Here is a 27,985-nt window from a genome sequence, read left to right on the forward strand (position 1 = left end):
TTGTAAAACCAAAACTTTCAATAAAGCATGCAGACTATGCCAACATGCTGTATTTTATGAACATAATGCTGGCGTTATTTTAAACAGACATAACAAGCAAGATGTTCATTACTCTTTTCTTAAGTATAATTCTGGGAATTGACAACTTTTCTTTCCTTCAAGTGTTGTTTCCCCAGTGTTCAAGTGTCATTCTCTAGCTACATGGCCTTTCACTGCTCCCATGCTTGACTGGATATGAATGACCAACAGAAAACAAATGTATATATGCCAGGTTCCCATTAACCCTTCCCATGTAAAGGCATAGCATTTGAATCAGAGAAACATTTAAAAGCAGAGATGAGGCACACCTGATTGGAATGAAATTGGTTAGAGAAATAAAAGATCCCCACTCAAACTTGAAGTGAAAAATATTTATTTATGGCATGCAAAACTATAAAAATTATTAGGGAAACCCTCACAAGATACATTGCAGTAGCCAGACAAAAGCAAGCAAGTATTTTTAGTAATGCTTACTAGCAGTAAAGCACACAACATTAAGAAGCAGCTGTGTTGGAGTATTAGAAAAATATTGTCCACTGGAGAAGTATTGACAGGCAAGAAAAACTGTCTGTTCTCCAGAGTAGACAAGGTTGATCTTCAACCGGATGGGACAGGTATTGCACTCTCTAAAGAACAAGAAATAGTTAAGGAGATGCTAGAGATACTATGGTAAAAGCTCTGTTTGTTGCAATCATGCTTGTCTGTTATAGAAAACTAATGAAAGAGCAGCACTGAAAGTCTTCTGAGGTGTTTTCTATTTAGCCCAGAAGACAGAATTCACATCAGTTAGGGCTTCACACTTTTTATGTCTTTGCAGTAAACAAACTCTCACACTCAAATCTTACCTTCTTAAAAAAACAACAACAAAACAACCCCAAACATTTTTAGGTATTTGGTGAAATTCTGGCACAAAGAAACGAAAGGGAACTTGAAGGAGATGCATCAGTTATAACTTTTTGACACAGGGATAGCACAGTGTGGCTTTATTTCTGCAATTCTCAGGAGGTAAGAGAGGCAGAAACTGCCATGCATCAGAAGCCTGAGGAATAAAATCTGTTTTCCGAAAGAAGAAAAAGAAGCTGAAAACATTACTCACCCCTCCACCCCTGCTGCTTCTCTAAGAAGACTTATAAAAGAGTCTGCTGTACAGTTCAATGACTACTGAAAATGAATGACTGTCCTTCAGTAAACAAATATTACCAGGCCAGAAGCTCAGCATTTCAGGGAACAGACAGCCATTTCAGAAACCCAGATCTTACTCACAGATGTTGATATATTTAGATGGGATTTTTCCTCCCTACAGCAGTTACATTATCAAAGTTTTTTTCTAGGTAGTTTTTTGTTGTTTGTTTGTTTGTTTGGGGTTTTTTTAAGTCCAAGTTAGGATTTCCCTAAATAGGATAATATTTCTGTGTCAGAACCTAGATATTTGCTGGAATTTATTACGAAGAAAAGAATCTAGACCATGAGTCTTGTCTAACCTTTCTTCTACTGAAAAACGCAGCTATAAACCTCCAGTTTCATAGACAACCCACCCTGCTGTCTTCATTTCCGATTACATGTATTATGACACTGCTTATTAGGGTAACTGGAATAATAGTTACGTTCTCTAATTCAGTGTGATTGCCCTGTGAAGTCAATGGGAGCAGGATAACCTCACTTCTACTAACAGCCTACTTATGTGGAAGAACGAAATTCTGCTCACAGAACAGCTGGAAGAACACATTATTTAAATTGATGATGAAATATTTGAAGAAAAATAGGATTTCAGAAGAATGGCAAAATAACCTGAAAACGTATTTTGGTTTATGTTTCTGTGTGCCAATCTCAAGTGCTGCTGCAGGAAAAGCAAAAAAGACATTTGTTAGTTTTTAAATCGTGCCAGAAATTTGGGAAACTATAATTCTGATGAATATTATTTTTTTGAAAGTATCTTCATGTACTCAGACTTAAACTGGTGTCCTGGTAATCCAGTAAGGGCAGTATATAGATCTTACTTCAACAGATCTTGTCCTCCTTAAAGAACTCCTACCACTAAGTTTATGTTAAGTGATGGCTGCTTATTCACCACAGCACTGTAAGACTGAGGCTTAAGTAAGCCCATTTCTACCTCAAGGCAAGTGACTTAAGTGTGGTACCTTTATTTCTTGGAATGAAACAAAACAAAACAAAACAAACCCAACCAAAAAACCAAACTCCCTAAAACTAGCAAACCAGCTGCAGTAGTCTGACAGTTTTAGCCATCTTCACCATTACAAATAAACATGCAAATGAATTCCTAGGTTTATACTGTTTAGCAAGAAAAAAAGCCTTCCACTCAGAAAAAAAGATTTGCACATTAAGGTGACACACAGTGGTTTGTTGCTTGAATACTAAGACTTATCTAGATTTCTGTATACTAACAAGCTTTCTCCCAAGAAGTCAGTGACTGAAATTGCTATGATCCTTGCTAGAAATACAAGCACATCTACCAAATGAAGCATGTTCATGTAAATCCAGAGTAACAAATGACATTGCAAAAGCAGAAGACTTCGGGATGATTATGAATATTTGCACTCTCTTCTGAATATATAAGGTTGCATAGTCCAGAGCTGAAAAGGTGGGGGTGGTGGGGGAGAAAACACAAAAAAAGGGAAAAAAAAAGGATGTCTACAGTAAATGGAACTTTTCCCAGAGTCTGAAAAATGCACCTGCAGGATTTAAAAATCTAAATAAAGGATTCAATATGCATACAATGACTAATTCCCTCAGACAGCAAAACCATGCCATGTGGTACTTATCCGTACTTACTATCCTCCCACACTAAGAATTTAGTAAGTGCACATGTTATTGAGATTAGAAGAGGCAGGAAAGGGAAAAAAGCAGTTACAACAATCTTCAATGATGCATTATTTTTTTTAGCTATGATGAATCAAAGGCTCTTTACACACTTGACAGTCCTAGGTTACTACTCCAGTAGAGGTGTTCAGGCAAGGTGAAAAGAGAGATGGACACAGACTGAAAATAACCCTAGGTGCCACTGCATGGGATGGCTGGAAGACTGGCTATCAGGCAAGGAGAATAAGGCTGTAGAGTCAGTAGACAAGTAAGAAAAAACCCACAGATCTTCACCTAAGCATAATTTCTGGAAATGAAATGTGAAGTTTGTGCTGCTCATTTTTATCAAGTCAGAGCAAGGCTGGTAAAGCATCAACCATCCTGCATTTTTAGCTAGCAGCTCTCCTATCACATGGATTGTTTACGTCTCTTTGATCATGGCACAAGACAGCACCATCTAGTCAAAGACCAAACTTGTCCACCCAGAGAAAATGTAATTTGAGCAGAGAAGAGACCACACTACAACTATCTATCAACAAATTCTAGTAAACTAATTACCAGCTCTCCCTCTTCTTATTTGGCTATTTATAAAGATGAAATGCTTGAGACAACATATCCATCATATTGTGCACATATTTGAATTCTATCATGAAATATACATAAAAACACAGAGGCAGTATTTTAAGAACACAGAACAGATACAGCATATGTACAATTTTCAAAAACTTAAATGCACATGTAGTTTAAAAAAAAAAAAAGTGGAGTCTTTTTACTCCTGAAGCAGATGGGCTATTGCCATTGATTTCAGTGAGGTCAGGTTTACAGTCAGGAACTCTGCAACTTTCATAAGCACCTGGGAGGTCCACTGCAAGGTAGTGAACTTTATGCGCGGTAACATAGAGTTAAAAATCTACATATGCTTTGGTAATGTCCTTTTACAAATGTAATCAGCTATTAAGTATGCTGCTCTAACACACTAGTGAGTATACTCCATTTGTAAAAAAAAATAAATTAAAATTAAAATTGATTTTGCAATAGCATAAATTTCACTGTAGCACTTGACTTTTAGAGAGGAAAAGAGGATCACCAAGTTTCCAATATTAACTCCTAAGGTGTGCAGACTAGCAAAATTCAGTTTTCCAGGATGCTAAAAGTGGACAAAGGGGGAAGAAATTGCACAGTATTTAAGTCATTTCATCTCCACATAAGTGACTACAGCAACTATATAATGAAGACTTTATTTTTACTACCTGCTCATTACTTTTGATTTCTGACCCTCTGCCTCCACAAAGATTATCTTCATTATTGTTTGCACTCATCACACCGTTGCTTAATTCTGGAGACCTAATTAGGTTTGATCCATATCTGTTCCCACTGGGTTTTGTCGTTAGCACTGATGCCATCTTGTTAAAATGTGGTAAGGAATTTTCATTTGACCCTTGAAGTGTTTCAGAAGAGTCTTCCAACGCCATGTAATTGTCTAGCATTTTTGCTCCAGCAATTGATTGATTTGGGCCTTTTAGCACACCAGCTGTATTTGGCATTTCAGAGGTAGCATCAGAACAGTCTTCTTTGTGATCAGATGAAGCAAACCCTATCTTTTTACCATTAATAAGTGACATGTGTTCTTCTAGATTCAAGCCAGACACCTGTGTGCACACACATGGAACTTCTAAATGAAGATCATTAACCTGGTGATTCTTTGGTTCTATTTTTGGTGGACTATTAATAGCAAGTGAATTAAGATTTCCCTTTGAAAAAGTAACCTCATTATTATTGTCTAGAGGTAGTGACTCTTGTGTTAGCAAGTGATTTTTCCTAGCTAGTGCTCCACTGTTGGTTACAGAAGTAAAAAAGTTATTTGTATCGGCAGGTTCAAGTGGTAACTTTGGAAAGGTTTTAATTTTTCTCAAAGAACCTTTCTTAAAAATGCCATCTCTCTCCAGGTCAGTAACACATGACTTTATATCCAAAGCAACACTAGCAAAATTGTCAGCATAAACTGTATGTTTGTCGTCTTCTTTGCTCTTTTTAGCTTGAGTTGCAAGTTGAGAACGTTGAGTTTTCTCATTATCCAGATCAATTTGCATTTCCTTCAAACCACTTTCTCTGCCAGTCACCATAGTAACTATTGAAGAGTCCTTATGACAGGTAGCTGTCATATCTTCCACTGCAGACGAATCACCTGCTATGTTGTTTTTCTCACTGGAATGTAATTTAGATCCCAAACTTCTCTGACACATTCTTCCCTTCCACATGTTATCACATACATCTAGATGCAAAAACAGATGCTTATATTAAATGTGTATTTAAACCTCTCAATCTTCTCTAGTAAATCTTTATATTGCTTTTTCTGCCACTGCTGTTATGTATCTTCAGCATGTTACACACAATTATTTCTGGACAAGTCACTTTTAATCGTAAAAGACACAAAATATATTAATTATGTTTATTGAGAGTTGTATGTCCCCTGCTCCCCACCCTGAATCCACAAATATTTAATAATGACTTTCTGATATGTAGAAAGGAGCCTATAACAGTAAAGTACACATAGTATTCTAAAAATCATTAGATAGGTCAGACAATCTAAAGTTCTAGACTAAATACATTTTAAGGTTACCTTGAGAAGCACCAAATGATTCAATTGAAAGAACCCTTCTTCCAACAGCAGACAGGCTTCGACAAATGTTACTTGATGAAGCAATCTTCAGTTTTTCTTCACATAATGACAAAATGCTCTAGAGAAAATTAGTGTTAGATACTTATTTAATAATGAATAATTTGTGCATTTTGACTAAAGTGAATCATGTTAACTCACACAGTACATCTGAATTTATACAATTCAAGTTCTAGCCTACAGTTAGAACACTAAGAACAACTGATAAAAATTAATAACCTTAAATGTTATACTTTATGAATAACATACTGGAAATGTAAAAAGCTAGAGTGGGAATAATTTTTTTAAACAGCCAGTGATTCACTTGAATTGAGTGACAGCGGCAGGATGATGAATGTTTTTATTACTGAAATTACATTAAAAGTAAATCCCGAGTTATTTAAAAATGGCAAAATACAAATATCTAGAAAACACTTCCCAACTAGAGAAAGCAATCATTATCAGATCACAACAAACAGTATAACTTATCTCAGTCTGTAGCATAAGCATTATTTGATGGCATTAGCACTGGTTGCGCACACAATTAACTACAGATATTCACACATTTAAAAACCTGTCACTTTGGGCAGGGAGTAGAAAAGACCTGCCTTTCCAAATGCATCCCACTGTTTCCTCAGTAACTATTCCTAGATAAACACTGATGAGACCTCACAGCTCTGAGGAGCTGTTCTTCCCCATTAACCTGCTCAACTAGTCTTCTGCTGTTGTAAGTGAAAGGAAGAACTTGGCTCTGTTGGCTCACGTATCAGATTGAGGAAGGACAGGAGAAAGTGAGACAGGTATCCAGCCGTGCTGGAGTATAGTCATGCCTAGAAAAGTCTATGGGTGACCCTCCGTATAACTCCCCTCACCCCTTTCCACCCAAGAAATTTCCACTGTTATTTTGTGGCTACAGTCCGAAAGTCTGCAAAAACAATGCATTAAATCTAAACTTTCACTCATTAATGTCAAGTAACACTGTGTTAGGTAACCCATATTTACAATATAAATCCTTTGAAAACATCATCTTGAAAAATAATATATATATATATATATCTTCAAATACTTTCTAAAAACTGATGGTAAAATAAGAGGCTAAATGGAATAAAATACAAAACCAGTCAAGATATCTAATCAATACTTCTAAACATTTATATATTTACAGAAAAACAAGTTAGTAGTAATGCTTTGAACATTCAAAGACTAGAGGTTTCCTAGGGCGTGGCTCCCTCCACCCCCTTCTTAAATGCAATCCAAACACCATTTGAGGCACCATGCAAAGTTTGCAGCATAATGCCTGTGCTCTTACTTCTAATGACTTACTCTCTCTGTAAACTAAATACTAAATGGGAAAAAAGTTAATAAGAAAATTTAGAACCACAAGTGTATTATTCACCCAACCTTCTTAAAAATCAAATAACTGTAAAACATTACATCCTTTTCAGGCTGTATCTCCATTAGAGTAGGAAGAAAGAAGAATTTCTGCTCAGTCTGGGAAAAACTCAGCAAAAATCTGAGCATACTACATATAAAGACCATCTCTCTATTAATGAGTACACATATAGAAGTATTTTTGTCACCTTTTTTTAACAAAAAGAATTATGTAGGGCTCATTTACCTCAATATCTGGCCTGTTTTCAGGGTTCTCTTCTTGCATTTGCTCCAGTAGAGTATGCAGATCTTGCCCAAATTCTGATTCTGTTTCAGGTTCTACTACATATTCTATTGCTGCTTTCAATGTTGCACCTAAAGAATAGATGTGTGCCTGGATGAAGTTTAAAAAAAAAGCATTAAATATGTTACAAATTTTTTCTGTCCTGCCGAAAAAGGTCTGAGTTCACAAGGATTACAGCTTACATTGTTTTTATTTTTATTTTACAAGGTAATAGTTTACTGTAAAGGTGGTTTAATTTAAACAGGAGGAACAAAACTGGCCTCAGTCCTGCTTTGGAAGATATGCTTGTTGCAAACAAAAAGAAAAAACCAGCTAGAACCTTTCTTCTTCCTCAGCAATAATCAGTATTACAATTGTTCATCAGCTACAGTTGAATATAAAACTTAGCTCCTTGCATGTGTGTGAGTCATATTTAAGCTAGAAGCATGCTGGGTGATTATCAGGGGAAAAAATAATTAGTTTGACAAAAAATTCATATATAGAAGTATTTTGTAAGTGCTATCAAGCATAAAGAAAGCTAGCAGAAACAATACAGCATAATATCACTTGTCTCTGAAGACACTTATAAAAGCATTTTAAGAAATATTCCATGTTGGACATCTCTGCTTCTCTTAAAGCCCCCAACCTTGTGATGAGCTCCACTAAAGATGGTAAGCCAACAACTTTCTTAAATCTAGTGCTAATGCATTAGATTTGTCATGCAGCAGAGCTACCTCTAAATTTTAGAAGTTTTCTGTTTCTTAAATAAAAGACCTTTCCAGTTCTGCTTTAGTAGTAATGGTAATTTATCCACGATGGCCTGTATTTTCTTTATGTTCCATTCAGAGAACACAATTCAGTAAAACTTATAATGAAGACTTTAAGTGCAAGTTTGTGTAAACATTTCAATGGTGATGCAGTACAGCCAGAAATTCAAGTGTTCTGAGCGCTGCCATCTCAGGTTTACAAACACATACAGAAACAAAATAATGACCAGATTTGTACATTAAATCTGGTTGTACTCATGCATTTGCTTGGCTATTTTTCACCCTAGCAAGACGACTGACTCTAAGGTCAAAAGTAATTTCCTCCTTCGCCCCCACCCCCAATTTTCTGATTGAGGTCTATTATTCTCTCTAAATTATATGAAGGGGAGGTAACTTGTAATTTATATATGCAGGTATGCGTATATTTACTTTCTAGTGAGGCAGGACACCTCCATGAAGGGGAGTGTGACACCACCTCATTGGGGAGCTCTGTGTGTGTGTGCGCGCCTTGGACAGTTCCACTTCTCCTCTGGCCTCCGTGCTCCCCCAAACCAAGAAAGTATAAGTAGTGCTGACTGCTGGATCTACGGCCTTGATTTATCCATGGTGTACATCAAGATTAGGACAAAGGTCAAAAAACCAAATATGTCATCTGATCTAAAAAGAACAGAACAACATCTCTGCAAAGCAGTAATCTTAGTCTTAGTTTCTTCACTACCATACAACTTCACCATCGAGCAGAAGCGGTAACTGAAGACTTTGTTATTCTTTTGAGACTCTCAGAGGAACTCAGACAGGAGTCGTTACAATTTTTGTTTTGATTTAGCATAAAAATGAATGCTGTTCATCTATTCCAAGAGTAAGGGTTACTTCCCCCACCCTTCACACCATTAAGCTACTATAACCTACTCAGCAGCAGTAGCCTTACTAAACCACACTGTTGATAGACTGGCATGATTTTTTTTTTTTTTTTAAACATAAGATAAACCAGACTGCATTGGCAAAAGGATATGAATACTATGAAGCCTGAGCAAATAACCCACTAACAAGATAAGGGGAACACAGTTATTTTGTCATACCCCCCAAGTTTCCACTATTTTCACCCAGGCTATTTCAGCTACAGAAAAGGAACTCCACCCTGGACTAACAGCTACTCAAAGGAAGTACAACTCCTATTAATAAATGTTTAGAGGATGATGGTCTGCGCAAGTTAACTTGCTATAAAACTAAGTAGGTATAAACTAACACCTTTTTAAGGCTGCCCAAGACTGAAGGCCTGAAAAGGCAACTGCTTGCAAAAAAACAAACAAACAAAAAAAATCTAAACTTCAGTATATTTCAGTTCAGAAGAAATGTAACTAAAATACCTTCCCCAACAAGCAAGAATTTATGAAGATGGTTTGAATTTTTTTTTCCTACAGACTTTCATAAGCTTTTGCACAGCAAAGAGGGAGTGTAGATTGTAGAACTCACTCCTTTGATATTAAATACTCTCAGTAAGCCTATATAATTTTGCATTTCTCAATGGACAGCATAACAGAAAACTGAACATAGAGTTAAAACAAGGAAATACAGAAAAAATCATAATACAGCTCTATTTAAATATTTTTTGGTAGAATATTGTACTGTGGTAGTTTAATATACTTGATATTAGTAAGTTATTCCATGTATATGATATGATCTCTAACAAGTGACATCTCCTCTGTTCCACAAAATGACCATTAGAGAAATAAATTAATCACTCTTTAAAGAACTGGAGGAAAAAATCATAACATACAACTTAGGGACATATACTACACAGACTAAGCAATATCAGAATACTAGATGAAATAATGCCACATAGTGTGGGGACACCTTTGAATTCACAAGGTACTTCTGAACAGCATAACTAATTTCAGCCTCCCTATACCACTGCTAACATAGGAATAGGTAGAAAAATGGCTTTATTAAGAAAATTTGCTTTTAGACTCTAGCATTTACTAACTGACACCAAGCTTCACGGATGATACTTCAGAGATAATATATTGCTTATGTGCTTTTACATCACATGGCAAAAGTAAGCAACACTTGTACTCTATCAGCAAATCTTGTACTTTTATTTATTCAGTATAGTGCTCTATTTATAGAAATGCTAAGGTTAAAGGTGGCAGCAGGAAGAAAAATAATAATTAATCTACTCGCTTTTGGGGCAGGGTGAGGGGGAGAGAAAAAACTACAAAGATTCAGCCTCCAGAAACAGATAGCGTTGTAACACTTGGCATGTCCCCAACAACCCACATCAAAAGACAGGCTGTAGCCATGAAGTAAGAATTAAAACCAGTTTAACCTCAAATTGCCAACCTACTTGACACGTTTCCTTTTTCCTGTTTGTCATTTAGCAAACAGAATACTTCAGGGAAAGTCCATGAACTAGAATATGGATGGAAAAGATTCTAGTTCCTGCCTCCTATTCTTTTCTTTCAGTTCAAAAGCGGTATTTTACGTGTGTCTACAAGCATCTCCTTTCAAGGCTACTTTATTATTTAGACATAGCCTGTAAATTTAAGTCTCTCCAAAAAAAGCGTCTGATTCCTCAGCACCCAATTTGATTTATAGAATGCAATAACCATTCCAAATACACAATGTGTAAGAATAACCAAGAGTTTATCTAGTCTTCTTTCAGTAAGAAATTTATAAGAAATAAAGCATTTCTTATCATACAGAAAAATAAGAAAGCATATTTGAACATAAACTCATTGTATACAACTCTGCTCCAAAAGTGGGACAGAATGATGAGGAACTCAGCTTTGAGGGAACAAAAATTTTGCCTTTTGACAAACTTGTTCATCCATATGAGGATGGATGTGGACGTTATAGGATATAGGAACAAGAAGAGCAGAGCAACATGTTACTTCATCCCACTTTTTTCAATTAACAATTTCTGTTCATAGCAGGGTATAACTCATATTCCCTAGCCCGCCTTTAAAATCACAAGTGTCCGAGATGCCAGAAGGCAGGCTTCCACTCCCTCCAATATTGCTGTTCTGTTGTAAAGTTGTTCATGGCACCTTTTCTTGTTTAAGGCCAGTCTCATACTGAATAAAGAAAGATTTTTTTTGCCCACACAGAACACTGTTCTGTTGAGATTCTTCCTTTCCTTTGACATCCAGGAAAGCTAGTTTTGAAGATGGCCATTTCAATCACCATGGATGGCTTGTACTTAATTCTATGTTAAAACATTTATTTGGAACTTCAACATCTTTTCCAACTTGATATTTCTCTAAGGTAAATCCCCTTTTTACTTTTTCTCTCTTCCAGCTCCTCAAACACCACCATCACCACACCCACAAGGAAAAAAAAATCCAGCTACTTAATTTCCTTAGCTGGCAGTAAATATCTTTAATATTTAAGGTAATCCAATGTAACCTTAAGTCTTGTCTGAACTAGAGCAATGAGAAAGCGAGTTTGTCGTCATCCACAAGGTGGGGCATTCCCCAAGTTTATGCATCGAATCCACTTCCCACAGTTTCAGCTTAGGAAGCAAATTTCACTTTCTGGGAAAGGAGAGAAAGATGATAAACACAACAAATAAAGCAAATTCATAAGTACAAAATTCCTAATGCTCACTAGAAGGGATTGGTCTCAATGAAAAAAATCTCGCAATTAAGCTAACGGTTTTGTGGTATGCTACAAGGAGAGTAAGAAATAGGAAAGGGCAGCAAACAAGTTTTCTTCTCCCGGAAGATAAGCAAAAACTGGTACTGCATTGGTAGGTAGGTATTTTTCTTAAAAGAATTAAGAGGGCTTTTTCCCCTTAATTTCTGAAAAAAAACCAAAAACAAACCAAGTCCCCACCTGTTTTAAATCTAGCTAAGGAGAATATTTTTTTAATTATAGGACCTTTTGCATTAAAGGAGAGTAATATTAATAGCTGATAAATAACATGCATTTCAAGAAAGATTCCAAAAAAACCCCACAACCACCCTCTTCACAATTCCCAAAGAGACTTATAAGTTAAAGACTAAATGTACATTGTTACAAAGAATACACAGACTGTGCTGGCAAGACTGCACTGCAGTATCAGCTTTAAAAAGGGTGAGGGGGAAGAGAGGAAGTCACATCAGGAAACCGGATCTCCAGATTTGGTCTTAGAGAATACACCTACTCTTAGCCCAGAGTTAGCAAACGTAACAAGAATCATAGGTAAGTGTAATTGCATCACTGGGAAAGCCATCATGGAAATAATGTACTCTTTCACGATCAAAATGGCAACACAAGAAAAGATGTTTGAGAAAAGTCGCAAGTATGATTTGAGGTCCTGAAAGTCTTTCTTTCAGCAGCAAGCTAGAGAGGCTCATGTGTTTCAGAGAAAAATCTGAAGGCCATAATCAATAAAGTAGCTTAAAATCAAGATAACTTCTAATACTAAAAGTGGTTTCCATGACAAAGGCATAACAAGAGTCATAAAGAAAAAAAAACCAACAACCAAACAAAAAACCCCAAACAGATAAGAATTCAACAGTTGACAATACTACGTATTTTTAAAACATTCAGGCTAAGTACTGGAAACACTTACCAAGGGAGAGGACAGCTTCTGCCATTATGTTAAAACTTAATATCACAAGTGAAATATATTCAAAAAGGCTTCTGTCAGTTCCAATCAAAAGTTACTTGCCTTGCTGCATGCCATTTTATGACTACTTAACCCTATAGGAAGTGAAATCAGAGGACAGTAATGATCTGCTCTAGTTCTAAAATCTGCAAATCAAAAGATCAGGAGCGGAAGTAAAAGCTCCAAGCCTACACAGAGAGCGTGACAGAGGCTCTGTTGTATTACTGCTTGGCAAGGCTAAAGAATTAAGCTTCTATAGGAACTCAAACTTGCAGACAAAAACTACAGAAAAAGAGCTGACAAAAGAGCTTTTGAATAGCGACTGCATAAGCATTTAGCATGTTGCTATTATGAACAGTGACCATTTACATTTTGTATTGAGATTTCACAAAGTTCAGAAACGTAGGTCTTCAGCAGAACTGAAAAAGACAGACCATAATAGAATTAATACTTCCTGTAAATTATTTCTGACTAAATGACAATTCTTGGTTTTGACATTCATATCTGACCCTTATTTTACCTTGCATTTTTTTCTTTTTTTTATTGAGATTGCTGCACATATGTAGATGTTTTCACCCTTCCACAATTCAAAGCATTTAAAGGTTCCCTAAATGAAAGCTTCTGTGTTTTTATAAAACTCAAAGTTTTATAAACAAATTCAACCTAATGCTTGAGAAAATAGCTATTGGGAGAACACATTTAATATTTACCTATGACTTTTTTCAATGTACTTACTCTAAAATGCCCTATTTTAATGCAAAAGAGTCAGACAGTAATGTTTTTCAGCCACAAAATGAAAGGGAAATAGGCCTATTATTTTTAATACTTCCCTTCATTACAAAGGAATGCCTTTCTGCATAACTATAATTACTGGAAGGTGCTGTATTAAATATTAGCTTTTCATTCATTTGGCACTTTGGATGTGTAGATAATTAGTGTGCAGAATGTGCTAAAAGTGCTAAACCACCGTAGACTATTCATAAAACATACATACTTGCTTGGATTGGTAGCAAATGCTGGAAAAACATTTTCAACCCAAGCTATACTTCCAGTTTGTCCCTTCTAACTACAGTTGCTACCTCCCCAATTCTTCTCCAAAAGACTTGTAAAAAAATAGGCACAAAAATGGAGCTACAGGTCAAATTTTCTCAAATAATCCACTCACATCTGAAGTTTGCAGGTATTTTAACCCTCAAAGTACCTTTTAATTTACCTACCAAGTGAAGGCTTTCATGTTTTGATATGTTCTCAGGTGAATGTCAGGTGATCAGTTTACATTGCAAAACCCAAGCAAGACCTCACAGATACAATAATCTAAAAAGCAATGCTACAACAACATAAGAAGAAATGAACCAAGCAAAATCTAAATGCACTTGGAAAGAGCAACTGAATCTTGTCTGGTCCCTAGATTTTGCTATGTTTTGGTTTCTTGTGACCTCTATTTATATCATTCAGTTTGAACTGAGGAACACTACCTAGTACGTCACTCTAATGTCACTGTTTTGTAATTGCAGGCTTCTTGTCTGTAATAGCTCATGACAACCGTTTCATCTCCATGAGTTTGTCTAAGCTTTATCTACATGAAACCTTTTTGCATTTGTGTTATGCAGCAAGAATTTCCACAGCTAACTGCATAACAAAGAGATATTTCTTCTTGTTTGAGTCCTCCTATGTTCATCTCTCTGTTGCTGCCACCTACTTCTGCATTTATGAGGGCTGGCAAGACCTCGCTCTGGCTGCTGCCATGGCATACTGCAGATTTCTAGCAGAGCTTCTCCCTCAGGGCATTCTCTTCCAGACTAAAGAACATTACTCGAAGTAATTGCTTCTTTTATGAATGCTGTTTCACCATCTGGTCCTGGAAATTTATTTTACTGTTAATTTCGTCAGCTTGGTCACTAGTCTGTTCTGAGACTCTTATTTGAGCCAAGTTTTTGATAATTCGCCATAAAGAAGAGTTGCAATGCAAGAACCTCCTGAAGGTCCTACAAGATGAAAATGGGTTAAAAAAATTAAACTGTTTTTCTGCTATGGCTTTCTTTGAAAAACTCTTCTGTATCTTGTTCATCTGCAATCACTGCAGACTTTGGGCAACATCTCTGTGTTTTGGTAGATTTGGAAAAAAACCTGCTAGTTTCTTAGAATTTGTAATCTTTTTGCATACTTTTTGGCTTGCTTTCAATCATCTCCTTAGGCTTTTCAGTTTTGGTGGGGTTTTTTTTTTGCAGGGTGTTTTTTTTTTTTTTGGTGAGGTCTTCAATAGGAGATACATATTTAGTTTTTTTTAAAAAATGATCATACAATAGGTTTACAGCAATCTCCATGCTACCTGCAAACACCTTATTTTAACAGCAATATGTTTTGGCTTTCCATGTGGCTGTGTAAAACAGGTGACTGCTGTCCATAGACTAAATTGCCAGCATCTATAACAGTAATTAATCTGAAAAGCAGCATTGTCTACCCAGAGCTACACCCGGGGCAGGGCAAGTCAGAAAATGCAGACTTTTCAACTGGACCTCAATATAGTTTCTAGAAGCTATTACCTTAACTATTGGAGTGAAGACAGATATATCTTGAGCCACTGGCAGCCACCTTTGCAAACATTCATTTCCCTTTAAGAAGTCACACAAAGTTTACATACACAGAAGCTCGACCAAATTGAAACCATGCAATGTGCATGCCATTACTTGTGTTTGCAGGGTGAAGACACAAATGAAGAATAGGTTTCTCATGCTTCCATCCCATTTTCAGGCTCCCTTAATCACAAAGATCAGTACCCCAACACAAAGATGAATAGCACACTAACTGACACCTCTCCTGCAGAACTGTGTGAGTCTAATTATGACAGGTAAGGAAGAACACTGCAATAAAAACGCTGGAGACCTCAGAGGTTAGATAGCAAAAGTTACACGCATTTATCTTTAAGGCTTCTTGAACAATGTTAGTTTTTTTTAAAAAAACTTTGAAACTGAATTCCATGTGTCAAAACTCTTATGATTTATCAGCCATTAACCTCCTTACTTTTAAGTTACCTGCCACAGGTAATTCATTTATCATTTAATTAACACAATTTATTCCCTGTAGGCACAGAAACAAGGAAGCCTAGGAAACAGTTACATTGCATGCTGAACAGACTAGCTCTGTCTTTCTCTGAACTGCATAAACATAATATTTATTTCACTGTATGGCAAATATTATTTGTAGTTACTAAAGTTATTTGTTTTTAAAAAGTATATTCTTTTTATCTTAAACCTAACAGAAGGTGCCTACTGGTCAAGTCTGTCACTCTGAGCCGAATAATGCATGTGCGCAATCCTGTTTTGGGGGATGTTAAGTCCACATTTTGGAGCTAAAATACCAAAGTGCCACACTTCTGTTCAGAACACTATGGGCCAATAAACTTGAATAGCATCCCAGTTCCTTTACCGTGCCATCAATCAATACCATCAGGGCACTAAGATTTAAAATATTTGTTGCTGTACAGTAAGCAGTTCACTCTTCTTTGAGTAATAATCTCTGAAGATTTATCTATTTTTTTTCTGCAAGGAGAAGCATATGTAAGAATCTTTGATCAACTGCAGATATAAAAAGCTGGCCAGTCACTTCTGAAATACCTTGTTAAGACCACATTCAAAACACCTATTTTCACAGAACAGCTGTAGGCAACTGAAATAGCAAATGAGTAGGTAGCTCTCATTGCATATATCAGGAATGTAAACAGAGGAGGGTAAACAGAAAGGATTGGTGTTTTTTTGGGGGGTGAGGTGGGGTGCTGAGGGCTGGTTTTCATTCAGGATTTTTTTTGTTTGATTGTTTCATAGTGAAATTATTTCTGCAGAAGTAAACCTTGCTTCTTCTCTATTCAGGCATAGAACTCATCTATAATGTGATAGGACTTGAACTGTATAGCCCATAAACAAACGTTACAAGGGAAGTATAACATACATATTTCGTCCATGTGCTTCATCAAAACCTGATTAAATCAGCATTCCTGAGTAAAAAGGTAATATCTGTTGCCATTACAATTGAGAGAAAGGAGAAGTAAGTTTGTGTGTGGGTTTTTGTTGGGTTTTTTTGGGTTTTTTTTTTTTTGGGGGGTGGGGAGGGTGAGTGTTTGTTTTCTTTTTTAAACTTGGTGAAGAGCTTAGAAGTTTAAGAATCCACGAGTACATATGTATTCACAGGTTTATACAAAACCCGCTCCAATGGTCACCTAAACAAGCCTAAATCACTTGCAATGCATTTCCCAGGAGACAAGATCATTAGCTTCAAAAGCATGCTCTCAATTGTTCTTTAAGGTTTTTTTGAAATGCTGTAATGAAGGAGAATGACATGTGAGTGACAACCATTTTGCCATAATCTTGAAGGCTCTGTTGAATAAATCTCATGCAACCTAATAAGATAAAGTTTTAAGACCAGTTCAGTTTTCACTATGAATTAGATGGTCATAGAGTTATCTGGAGAGAAGTCATCCATTCTGCTGTCTACTTTAAGTTAATCAGTTCCTGAACTTTTTAAAAAAGATGGTGGTATGTATGAATGTTCTCATATACTGGTGAAACAGCTCTATTAACAGTTCATGCAAATGGTAAAAATGAATAGTTTGTCATTGCTCCAGGGAGTATAAAGTCTCCAGATCCAGTCTAGCAGTGATCATGGGTCTTTTAGTGAGCTGAATATCCCTGTATAATAGACATAAAATTAATGAAAGCAAATAAATCAAGTAATGACAAGGATTAATTTTGCTGGAGTGTCCATGTTGCCGTTAAGGGTTCAGTCTTGCATTTCAAAAGCCTTTTCAAACATTCTAAGGAGCAGAGGAGTGCAATAGAAAATTAATTCTGCCAGTAAGACTAGTATGATGATGGGTCCACTAAAGAAATGAGTTTAAATGTGGAGCACCAGAAACTGACAGATAATTCTGCCAGAACTATGGAAAACAGCTTCATCCATAGCTGAGAATTTATCAGTACTAATCAGAAGAGTTTATGTCAAAGAGGCTGGAGATAAACAACTCCTCTAAAATATTTGTGCATCTTTAACATTAAGAGGCCTAGAGTTTTATGACACTACTGCACAAGCATAATAGGAGAAAACAAATCTGTCCTCTTTTCCGTAGATTTTTACTCATGATGGGAACTATCTGCAAATTTATTCAACACAGCTCCTCAGCCTTCTAAAAGGGTAAACTTAACTACCACAAGAACCAACTGGTTTAAGGCAGAATACTAAATCCTCTTTTCACTTCCAATCTTCCCCTCACAAACCCAAATTCCTCAAATAAGTGATCTGAAAAATGCTTTTGTATATCAGAGGATAATCTTCCTCAGTCTTAAGGAAAATATATATCTAAGCTTTAATAATGTCTTCTTATAGGAATCTAATAGTCGAGTAAGGAGGAAACCTAAAATACTACGTATTTTCATTAAGCAGGTTACCTGTACAGTCATTTCTCTTCTGAGGACATTCTCCTGCTTAAGAGACAGACTATTCCTGATAAAATTATAAGTCACACTGTGAAAAGTTGTTTCAATTTAGAGGTAAAACTGAAAAATATCAGCTCAAAAAGCCCGCTAGGAAAGACCAATATGACAACTTTGCAAGCCCAACTTCAGAACTAAGCAACAAGCAGTAGGTTTTTGAGGTAATCAAATTATAAACTTTACTCTATACATGGAAAAAAAAATACTGCTGTAAAAAAAGTCCCATTGTTCTCATTCTTCCTTTGGTTAGTTCTTTGTGTAAAGCAACCAAAGGGTGGTATTTGCTCAGTACTAAGTTCTTGAATCGAACTTCAATTGGGCCGATGATGTAAAAGCCAGAGCAGGAGGATTCCATTTCCTTTTCTATAGCACAGTAGAGGCATAGGTAACCAAATGAAAGTAATTTATTTCTGTCACTGGAGGAAAAGACAGCTTTAAATAACACTCAGAAGATAGAATGGTTTAGACTACAGGAGGAAGTAAGTTACCATTTGCTGATGACAAGCCTTGCTGCTGTTAGACAGAATTAGTCTCAAGAGGAGACTATATGAAACTAAGGGAAACAGAACTCAAGAAAAAAGGCACTAGGTGTTTCAAAAGACTTATTTCCCTCATCAGATAAACACAAAACCAAAAACCCCTCTAGGAGAACATCTAAAAAGTTTTCTTTTTTCCTCCTCCACTGAGTGCTAAAGAAAGAACAGAACAGTAAAGATAATCTCACAGCATTCAAAGGTACTGCTTTAAAAGACCAGGGAAGTGACAAAGGCAAGACTTCCTTTATACCTTCTGCTGTTTTGATTTGGGAAAAAGATGAAGGCTTTCATATTCAGAGAAGGACCAACAGCTGAGACCTGAGCACTAGCTTAGTAATAATCATCTATTGAGAAACACTGCAGCACCAAACTGTTAGCTCAGTTTTCTTCAGCAGGACTAACACAGATACACCCTGAACCTTTCTTTATTCCCTAGAACAGTAGGCTTCATTTGGCACTTCAACTCATGCATTTGTATGCATATAAAATATTTTTATGTATATGGTATGTATCAGTCCAACTGCCTTGTCACATTTCACGGCAATAAGCCATATGAGTCTTACTTAGTTTAAAAAAAAAAAAAGTAATACAGCTTAGCTTACCTTTTCTATTTGCACTAGTTGTGCCACTTGCCATAGAATTGTTTATTTTTAAGCTTGTTAAAATACTTGGAATTTATTTTTTTTAATAATATAAATCAACTATAACCCATTGAGAACTGCAAGTTGACAGCCATCACGTTCTAGCAGAGAGGCAGGCAGTGTTCAGCCTTTTCTGGTTCTGATTCTCTCCCAGGTGAGAGATCAGCATGCCCCACTCCTGCTGTGATAGCAAAAAGCAAAAACAAATTCTAGATGAGAAAACACAAATGTGAACTTCGCTTTCTTCCCATTCTCTGTCCTGTATTTCTTCCTTCTCTTCAAGGTAATATTCAACTCTATCATTTCTTCAATTCTTTTATTTCTGAAAGGTTTTAATCCTGCTGCATAACTGAGGTTTCTGAACTAATACGTTTTATCATCTCTAAATAATGGAAGCAGTCATTAAACAGAGGCATTATCCAGTCTGCTTTAGATATGAAAAAAAAAAAAAGGCAGACAAGACTGAAAATTCACTTATTTCTGTTACAGAGGTTCACTAGAACAAGCAAAACTGAATAGCCACATTATTAAAAGATTATAAATGCAAGTTCACACATGGCAGACATTGGTCCTTCATCTTAGTGAAAGCTCATATCTTAAAAATGTAGGGTTCTACATCAATGAACCTCTGTGTCAGACTCAATGGCAGTTTTGTGATGCAGACAAATAGCTATTTGAAACCGGTTTGAGACAGCCAATGTTTTTAACTTGAGGCAAACTTGTATTGTAGTGATAGAAATAAGGCTACTAATGAACTCACCAATATTTAACTATTTCTGTTGGGCCTCCCATTGTCAAATTTCTCAAGTTTAGCACTGTCCTGCCCAGGGCAAGAAAATGAAATGGGAACCATTTTCATTAGGAAAATGTTCATGCTTTTCCTGTTTAGAGGGAATCACGACTCAGTATTAGTTTACACTAAAGATGAGTTGTTTGATAAGTTTAGTATATAGTTAAGTAGGCAAATTTTAAAAGCAGCCTCAAATCTATATTTTTGCATCTCCGTCTGTTAAGGTTTTTCTAGAGCAAAACATTATGAGTAAAACATTACAAAATTAGAGGCTAGTCTTTATACTTAAGATGTTTGTAACTGACTTCTAGCTCCAGACTCAATGAGAACAAATCGTGGTCAGTACGTGCTATGGCAAATACACCTTCCAGCTTAGAGGAGAAGCAGAAAGTGAGATCTTTCTATCAGTGCAGGGAAGTAACAAGCTTCAGTCATCAGAAAGCTTTAATGAGCATAGCCACATCACATAACTGCATATGCATTAAGAATAAAAGCGGAAATGAGAGCAAGCATATAGAAATGCACCTTTTCTCTGGAGTTACAGTATGGATCATAACTCTAAGGTTTCTCTCTTGTTTCCTACTCCCTCTTTAAAGCACCTGTTCTTAACAGTACATTTGCTAGTGCACAATAGTAACAGAAGTCTGTAAGCAGACAGAAAAGTTAAGAGGAAAAAAATGCACATGAACAGATACTACCCAGGAGATTATTTTAGCCCAGCGCTGTCCTAGAGACCAACGATACCTGCTGGGTTGCCTTTTCTGCCTTTGCACTGTGACAATGCTTACACTAGCAAGAGGAGGACATAACAGAACTGCGCTATTAAATACTGCTCCAACTGCTTAGCAACAGTCATTTCAAGGTCTCTTGAGGCCCTCAGAAACTGCAATCCTTCCACCAGCACCACAGGTTGGAACAGTGGCAGTACTAAGGTAGTCAGCAATCGGAAAGCTCAGCCACACTTCACTGCTGGCACCAGAAGCTCTTTCACAGCTAGTTCCTTCTTAACTTTTTTCTTTCTAAAAAGTCTATTCTACACCTGACACTAAAGCTGACAACTCCCTGAAGGGCTAGTTTTTAACCTTCCTACTCTCAACAATAACTTAAGTTGGTGTTATTATTCCCACTTTACAAATGGAGAGCAGGTCAGGAAACAAGGCACAAGTGTAAAACAAAACACACAAAATCACTTTTCAGTCCTGTGCATTGTCATTTGGACAAAGCTTTATATCTCTTGCTATTTGAAATTCCAACCAGAAGCTGAAATTTTTTAATAGTGTTGTTTCAGACACCAGGACAGTAATGCATTTCAATTTGTTTCCTGTGTCTATTACCCTTGTGTGCTTGTGCTTGCCAGCTAAGTTTAGTAACTAATTAGACTGGAGTCACAATGCCATTAGAGGTCTGGATCAGTAATTCACCAAGCAGGAAACAAAACATCTCTTGTTGAAATAACTGTAGCTTTATTTGAGGGGTTTTTAAAAAAAGGAGTTTGAAGAGGAAGAAATCATCCAGTAGCTATACAAACCTCATTGTGTGCTTCCATTTTAGAAGCCACAAAATAGGTCACCCTCAAATCAAGCGAAACCTTTGGCTGACATAAGTATTTTAAAGCTGAGCTTTGACACTGGAGTAAAAGCTATCAAAGAACATCCTGAACATAGTTAGTAGTTCCAAAACCTAATTTTTTTCTTTATACTGAAATTGGGCAGCTTCAATACAAACACTACTTTCCATTGTTCTCGAGAAAACATACTAAGCAGCTGCAAAAACACTCCTTCAACAAAGAACAACTGAGTAAGGTCATTACCAAGGAAGGAGCAAGCAGTAACACAAAACATTTGACACCCCTGTAGAAAGGGCGACTTATTGGTATAGTACAAAGAATCTTATAATACTGAGAAAGTGCAAGGACCCAGGGTTTCCTCAGACAGATTTATATAAACCAGTGCTATTCTGCTATTCCATAGTAGGAGGTTACAACTAGGGGTGAGAGGATTGACAAAACTATCAATACCTTTGGAAAAGAGAAGAACTTGAAGTATTAGCATCAAGAAGGAAACAGCTAGCTTGGAAAAATTACAATATTACAAAACTCTTGTAACAAGTACGTAAGGATTAATCCATCGTAGGTCTTAGAAACTGCAAAAACAAGCAGAGGTCAGCGTGGAATCTCTGGCAGAATTTGATCTGGTCCTAAAGTACTTAAAATTCAACCACTCTACAAGCAGTAAGAGGTAAAGCTTTGAAAGCTTCATGAATACTCATAGTCCATAGCTGTCTGAGAAAATGCACACAAATCCCAGACTAAAACAATACAGCTCTGCCTCTGTGAAGGGGAAAGTCCTAGCTTTTCAGTCCTGTTCATCGCCCTAGGATGGTCAACAAGAAACAGCTGAGGCAACAGGACACTGCTCTAGCACAGCTCTCCCTGCTTTGAGAGGCTCCCAACTTGCTACAGAAATAGGAGCAATGGGAAGAAATCAGTGCACCCAGCCTTTACCCCACAACAAACAAGGCAGAGCATGTTGACTTTCTTCCACAAAAATGTGTACCTTCATGTATCTTCATTGACCTTCACAAAAAAAGTGCAAAAAGGTCAATGTTCAGAGCCACTCCCAACTCAGCTTTCACCAATTGTGTAATTGTCCTGTGCTTGGTATGGGGATTCACTGGGGCTTAACAGGCTTGTAAGTGCTGCTGAAGAGTTAGTTAATAAACCTGTACACAGACTAATTTTACCCAAGGAGGATACAATAGCCTTATGTACCAGATAGAACTAAAATTGCAGGTCACTTAGTATTCCCACAGTCTTCCCAAATCCCCACTTAACCTTGGTCTTCAAACCTCTTTCAGCCTATCTATTTGCTATACCCATAAAAGTTCAGCAACCCTTAGAGGAGAAGAAAGGGTTGGGGGGAAATGCAAGTTTGCCAGAGGAACAAATAATTCCACAAATCTTGTGTTTCTGCCTTAGGTCTTTAGTCCAGCTTCAGAAGTACAGGAAAAAAAGTAACAAAAAAAGTTACCTTTGGGTGACTTTGGGACTTGCTTTCCTTAACCACATCTGAATACAAAGACTAGTATAGTTACCAAGTTCACATGCAATAGTGGTCACCTGCTAAATGCCCCATCCCCAAAGGCTCCCCAAAAACCTTGGGGGGTGGGGGTGGGGTGGGGGAGCAAGCACAAAAATCACTAAAACTCTGCTGGCCTATATGACTACATTAACAAAGCATAGTAACAGAGAGAAATGTTGCATCTCTAACCTTCAAAGACTATGCTACTTCATATTCTATACTACTTATCATTTTTATCTTACTTGTAGTACTACATGCTTCCAAGGTTCACTTATCTTTTCCCACCACTCCCCTGAGGAAACAGAGAACTATAAACATGACTATGAAGGCTCTAACTAAAAGAAATAAAAGGTATTTGTATGAACTATAAAGAAACAGATTTTATATATATATATATTTTTTTTTACAACTTGAATAGGACACGTTGTTAATTAAAGCATTTGAATTATCTAAGAGTACATGCCAGAAAAAATACTGTATTAGAAAAAAGGATACTAAGCAAGCATGCACTCCTGCAGCATGCAATGAGATTGTTGACTTGGGAGGTTAATGAATTAGTATGAACAATTTAAATCTAATTTAATTTAACAATGTAGAGCATTTGTGCATTGCAAAGCAACAGATAGTAATTTGTTTCTTCATTAAATCAAAGATAAAATTGCTGATTACCCTTCCATGAATTATTTTATTGAGGAGGATAGCAAACAAATTTTATATTTAGTCATAAAAGTTCACTGCTAGTCCCCAAACAAGCAAATGTAACCAGTGAAGGATACCAGTGAACATAATATAGCCCAGCTGTGGTTTAGGGCAACACATGATTCAGCTAAAATAGATTCTCAATTTTAACAGTTAGAGAGCAAATGTTTATACAGAAAATATAGCGTTTTAAGATTACTTTTTATTTCCAAAAAAACATATCTAAACAGCACAATTTACTATTCACAATCTTTAAATGTGCTAAAATTATACATTGAGAATGCTGAGCGTTTGGTACTGCCAGAAGTACTAAAATGATTAAACACACACACACACACACACATTTTACAGATAAATTTATGAACTTGCCTCAAAAGTGTTACCAGTGATATCAAATTCTGGTGGAACAAAGGCACCCTCTGGATCATCTTTGAAAACAAAAAGAAACATGTCAGATTAGAAATCAGTGGTCTTACCTGTTTAAAAAACAAACCTTTTTGATGATACAAGTTTTATGATACACTCACATCTGATACAAAAGAAACTATGTTTACAGCAGTATTTCGGTACTCATATCTGATGTACTAAGAACTTGTTACCCATGTTTCTAGTACTGTAAGTAAAATAAAGCACTATTTTCAAACTTTCTGCAAGAAACAAAACAGACAAAACACCCCCAAAGCAATACATTTACCACGCCCAACCACTTATTGCCTTCAGACGTTTATGTTTGGACCAAGTTATCACCCAAGCTGGTGTGGCTTACCTGTGGCTTGCAGGTTTGATTTGATTAATAGGACATTTCCATTCACTGTTTTCCACTGCAGACCTGGGTGATAAGGGTTCAAGCAGCAAAACCAACCTGAACAGATAATTCCCTCTTCATCCACAGACCAGCCTAGAACCATGATGTTCCTGTTTAGTTTATTTTAATTAAAAGAGTTGAGGAAGCACATTCCCCACCCATGTGCTGCTTGGCAGAGAACTGAGCTACTGCAGCAGCCACTTCTGAGTGAAAAGGTGGAAGGAAGAAAGGAACCTCTTAAGAGAGACCAACGTTGCTGCTGTATCTAAGCATGCATGTAATATCACACTGCACTGACATCACATGAACCCACCAAAGAACACTAGGGGATAAAAAAAAAAAAAGAAAAATGTTGACTAAAACCCTACCTTTCAAGCACATATTCAACTCACCTAGTCTATCCTTCTGTGAAGCCAATGGATGATTGAGATAATTTACAAGCAAAGACTATAAGCTTTCCTTCTCAACACAGAGGAAAAAAACCAGAAGTATGCTCACAGGCATAGCATACTAATCATAGCTGTAGCTCTAATAGAACTTTTGTGCCTCTATTTTAGAAGAGAAATGCAAAGCTCTTTTATTGTGAAGATACTAAAATCAGTTATATGGTAGAGAGGCCTCTTTTTTTTTTTTTACATATTCATATATTGCAGTTACCTGGCATGCCTGACTATCCAGATGCTACTAACTGCTTTACAGTTCCTTACCATGTTCTTGATTCTACATTCCCACTGAAAAAGAGGGTTATGCAACTAATTCTGTATTCCTCCCCCAACATTCTCCTGTTATTTGGGGAGGGCAGAAGGGGAAGGGAACCAATAGACAAGAGGTTTTGTCCCCATCTCCTCACCCCACAGGTGACTGCTCCTTGTTTTCACCTGCCCACTACCTTTTCCCTTTCTTTCCATAGAACACATAAAAGGCTGTATAAGCATACGATTTTTATCACTGGTAAAAAACTCACTGTATTCTTTTAATATAATGTTTACAATGGAAGTTTGTCTGATCTGAAGAGACAAGAAGATATTTGAGCCCTTGGCAGAACATCCTATTGAATGCTTGTCACTTGAGCACCACAGAATCTGCAGGAAACAGAACTGGCTGCTAAAGCAGAGGCGACAGGCTATTCATTTTCTCTCACTGGCAAGCAAATCCAGAGGTTAAAATTTTTTCCTGGAAGAATAAATCCATAGGCAACCACAGAAAAGCGAAAAGGACAACCTCCCCAAGTGCCTATCTAACAAACTATATTTTAACCAAATAGCAACAAGATCTGAGGGAAAGGGGAAGAGAAAGAGTCAAAGACATAGTGGAATGGGGGAAATAGAATATATACACAACTTTTTGCATTCCTAGGGAAAACAGAACTTTAAGAAGAGCTAATGAAAAGTCTTTTCCTCAGAGACTAACATGACTTTTGCTTTGCATGGGAATTTGTTATACCACATTTCAAGGGCTTGAGTATGGCAAATTCCTGGATCAATTGCTTGCCAGCTGTTCAATTAGACTAAAACATTTAAGAAGAAATTGATTTTTTTTCTTCCCCAGCTGCAAGCAAAGATCTTAGTTGAGGGGCATTTTTCATCCACTAGATTTATTCTCTTCAACAAGTCTTTCATATAACCTTACGAATACAAAGCCAGCTTTTTTCTTTTTTAATTTCAGGTTATGACAAGATCCTTAAAACAAAGGAAATTGATTCTGCATTAGCCTATTAACATGGAGATAAAAGTTGACTCAAATGTATTTGAGGAATTTAAGCACAAAACAAATAGCACAACAATCAAGATATATTTTCATCTTTATTAATTGTATTTTATGATGTTACATGCTTATTTGAAATACAACCTTTAATTCTAAAGAAGCCAAGAAATATTAATTTGTTGCAAAGTTACCTTACCCCATTTTTTTTTTTTAATAATGTTTATTCTTTTACTCAAAATCTAGATCACACTTCTTCTGACAGCTTTAAAAAGAAATTAGGTTAAAGAAAACATAACAAAAAGCTGAGAAGTATGTATAAGGACTAGAATGTTCTTCTAGTTACGGGCTGACATAATTTTAAAAGGACTATAGAATAAGAGCTGGAGTTTTTTATTTTGTAATATCCCTAAATAAGGCTGAAGACCCATCATCTTGAGATGGGTCACATGAAAAGGGAACAGCAACTATAACATGCTTTTTTGTCTGTGCTGAAATCAGAAGTAGGTTTTTAAGTTAAACTTCCTCCCATTCATCTGCTACAATACCTGAAGATCTTACATGCTACTACAGACTGTTTTTTAGCATATTAAAATTCATTTCTTAGTCAGTCACCACACTTGCTGAGTGTAAAAGTCATGACTGAAAAAAAATCCCTTATTCAAGAGAGCTTTCCTTTCTAACAGTGAATATACACTTGGATTGCTCCATTCTCTATGGCTACAGTCATCAAGATACATTGAATGGCAGATTTCTCTAGAAATAGAACTTATCCACAAAATGAGAAGAATTGGCAGAGAACAAGAAGGTGCTTTACATAGAGACTTGTGCACACAGATACACAAGTACATAATCTACAGTGTTCAAGATGGAGATGTATTACATTCCTCTGGATTACATTCTCCTAGAAAAGTCTTAAAACAACTAGGAAGAATCTTCTAAGCAAACTCATAAAAGCCTTTGTTCATCAATCACAAACTGAGCACGTAATTTCATACAGCCCTATACTCACCTACTGCTAAACAAGTTTTTATTTTCTCTTTATTTTAGTTACAACTGTTAAGAACAGAATATAATGCTTTACTACAGTCTCTCACTATGAGTTTCCATAGTTCTAAAACAAATGGCCTGGAAACACAAATACTTACCGCTGAGCTGTTCCATGAAGCATACATTGCCATTGGTGTTAAAAGCCAAAGTGTCAGGAGTGATACAGAGTGTCTGGAAGATTGTAGAATGGGCAATACTCTTCAGAGAATGGCAACACTCCAGGCAAACTGCCCAGATATCTTGCTCAGTAAGACAGCTATCCCGCAGCGACAAAATATCAGCAAGGGACACATTCTCCTGCCAAGATATGAATTAATAAATTACCCTGGATTTCATGACACTACTGTGTGTATCACAGATTACGTTTGACACAATTGGTTACTAGTAATTTTTCCAGCAAGTTCTCAGACTTTCTAGGACACTGATTAACACCCCAAGAAACATTAAGTGCATGACTGCTCTTAACACAGAGTCTCTTAAGAAGCACAGTTAACCTGAACAAAGGTATCACAGTATGTTAACATCAAAAAAAGACTTATTATTGGAACTATGTAAGTTACATAAACACTGCATCAAAGTTAGGGAAACAGACCATTTGGAGGTAAAAGCAGACAGATTAAGTTAAAATAACTTGTTTAACCCATGTCTCCCTTAAGCTCTCCCAGGTGCCTTTGGA

General features: G+C 36.5%; 1 protein-coding gene across 2 annotated transcripts in view; it reads right to left on the reverse strand.

The window, feature by feature from the left end:
- KNDC1 (kinase non-catalytic C-lobe domain containing 1) overlaps positions 1-27,985 on the reverse strand; it is a 65,891-nt gene that overhangs the window by 33,294 nt on the left and 4,612 nt on the right. Inside the window, exons 2-6 of one of the 2 annotated variants that reach the window (XM_037401052.1) lie at positions 27,408-27,606; positions 24,123-24,181; positions 7,131-7,277; positions 5,477-5,594; positions 4,107-5,128 (exon numbers count right to left, since the gene is read on the reverse strand). In XM_037401052.1, coding sequence (XP_037256949.1) covers positions 4,107-5,128; positions 5,477-5,594; positions 7,131-7,277; positions 24,123-24,181; positions 27,408-27,606 — 1,545 coding nt within the window. Of the gene's footprint in view, positions 1-4,106; positions 5,129-5,476; positions 5,595-7,130; positions 7,278-12,488; positions 12,597-24,122; positions 24,182-27,407; positions 27,607-27,985 lie in introns of those variants that run through there. The other variant, XM_037401051.1, reaches the window with a different exon arrangement.

This window comes from Falco rusticolus, chromosome 9 (genome assembly GCF_015220075.1).
Source record: "Falco rusticolus isolate bFalRus1 chromosome 9, bFalRus1.pri, whole genome shotgun sequence".
In the NCBI taxonomy this organism is placed as follows: Eukaryota; Metazoa; Chordata; class Aves; order Falconiformes; family Falconidae; genus Falco; species Falco rusticolus.